The sequence below is a fragment of the Plasmodium gonderi genome (assembly GCF_002157705.1).
Source record: "Plasmodium gonderi DNA, contig: Chr06, whole genome shotgun sequence".
In the NCBI taxonomy this organism is placed as follows: Eukaryota; Apicomplexa; class Aconoidasida; order Haemosporida; family Plasmodiidae; genus Plasmodium; species Plasmodium gonderi.
Genome location: NW_021628931.1, coordinates 318219 through 320024, shown reverse-complemented (window position 1 = coordinate 320024; position 1806 = coordinate 318219). Strand labels below are relative to the sequence as shown.

The 1806-nt window shown below is 33.2% G+C and overlaps 1 protein-coding gene across 1 annotated transcript; it reads left to right on the top strand.

Moving 5' to 3' along the window:
* On the top strand, window positions 1-1806 carry PGO_060580 (hypothetical protein, conserved; the record flags this gene model as incomplete). Its single annotated transcript, XM_028686702.1, has 1 exon — window positions 1-1806. The coding sequence occupies one exon, from the start codon at window positions 1-3 to the stop codon at window positions 1804-1806; it is 1806 nt and encodes a 601-aa protein (XP_028542503.1).

Below are 1806 nucleotides of genomic sequence, written 5' to 3'. Positions count from 1 at the left end.
ATGAGCTTAAACTTTAGCGATGATGAAGATGTATATGCACAGGGAGATGATGTAAATCTCGAGGGGGATGACATAAATGGAAGATTAGATGACGATCATATTGGGGATGCAGAAGACGGATACATTGGATTAGGAGCAGACAATGTTACTGGAGACGAGCGTAATGAAGAGGAAGAAAAGAAGAAAAGGAAAAAAAGCATTACATTTCAATTGAAAAACCTTTTTAACGATGTAGCGTTGAACAAAATTACCAACCACATTGTGAAGAAACGGAAGAGTGAACACAGGAACAGCTGCAATAGTACGTGGGATTCGCATAGAAATGATGACCAAGCGAGCAATGACATACCAGGGGATGATGATATCTTAAGTGAGGAAGAAGACGAGCTGCAAAAATATGTGAGGGAAGAGAAGAACAAAATAAAACAAATTTTACCAGAAAATGATGAATTGTGGGATATATACATGTATTTAAATTTAAAAAAAAAGAGAAGAAAAATTGATTATAATGAAAAACATTACAGTGCAGCTATTCGTAAAATTTTAGAATATGTTACAAATGAATATAAAAATATCATTAGTGAAAAATTATTTTTAAATAAAACATTAAAAAAATATTTAATTTTGCCTGACCAGTCAGAATTTTTTCAAAAAAGCAAAATTGAAAATGTAGAGAAAAATACGTCTATTCCTATTATAAGAAGAAGAAACTCGCTAAAGCAAATAAAAAAAAAGTTGGTGGAATTGTACAATAAAGGAAATTGTTGTAGTTATACTAAGGATGAAGAGCTGACCCATTTGTATGCTGACGACAGGGATGGAGAATTTTTTTCAGATCATCCAAGCAGTAGTGGTCACTACAATAGAAGAGGAAATAGTAATGAGAACTTGAATAGAAATGAAACGAATAATTTTGATCAGATTAGAAAAGACAATAATTTCATCATCGAAAAGGAAAAATTAAATCTGGAATTAACAAAATTAACAGATAAATACACTCGAATGGTAAATAAAATAAGACAGCATCGAAGAAAAAGTTTGAAAACAAATTTTAACTTGTTTATGAATTTAATTAACGAAGTAACGTCAAAATTGTATTTTTCTGTGCATAGTGTCTTACTTATGGGGGATAACCAAACAGATTTGACTGATGTTTACAAAACAATTCGAAGGAAATACAATATTCATGATGTTCTAGGGAAGATACAAAACCTTAGCCAAAAGAAGGAATTCTATGAACACTACCGTGCATATCTGCTTTATAAGTATAAGAGTACATACCCGGTTTGCGATAAAGTGTTTAAAACTCACGAAATGGTTAATAACGTAAATATTTTTAATTTTAAAAAGTTTTACAGTACTGAATTTGGAACGGAAAAGTTTTTCGTCATCAGAGAGGAGGAAGAAAAAGAAGAAGAAGAAGAATCTGTTCAACATGATGACGCGAATGCGAAGGGCAAAGTGGGACAAGAAAAATCTGATGATTTTTTCTCCAAAGATGTTTATGACGTGTATGATAGTAATGACTTCTTCCATGTGAATGTTCGTTCGGATGAAGTGCCAGCTGGCACTCATGTAGAAAAAACTGCGAGAGATCCGTCTAACGTTCAAGTCAGTAATGCCTGTACGAATGTTCCTGTTGATGTCATATCAAACATTTCTTCTGGTATTACTGGAGGTAATCCAGTTCATACTGAACCAAGTGTCAATGGTAATGTGGTTGAAGAGACGCCCCTTGAGCGCGCAAAACGAATAGCTCGTGAGAAGAAGCAAAAGTTGATGGAAAGTAGAATTAAAATTGTGTGA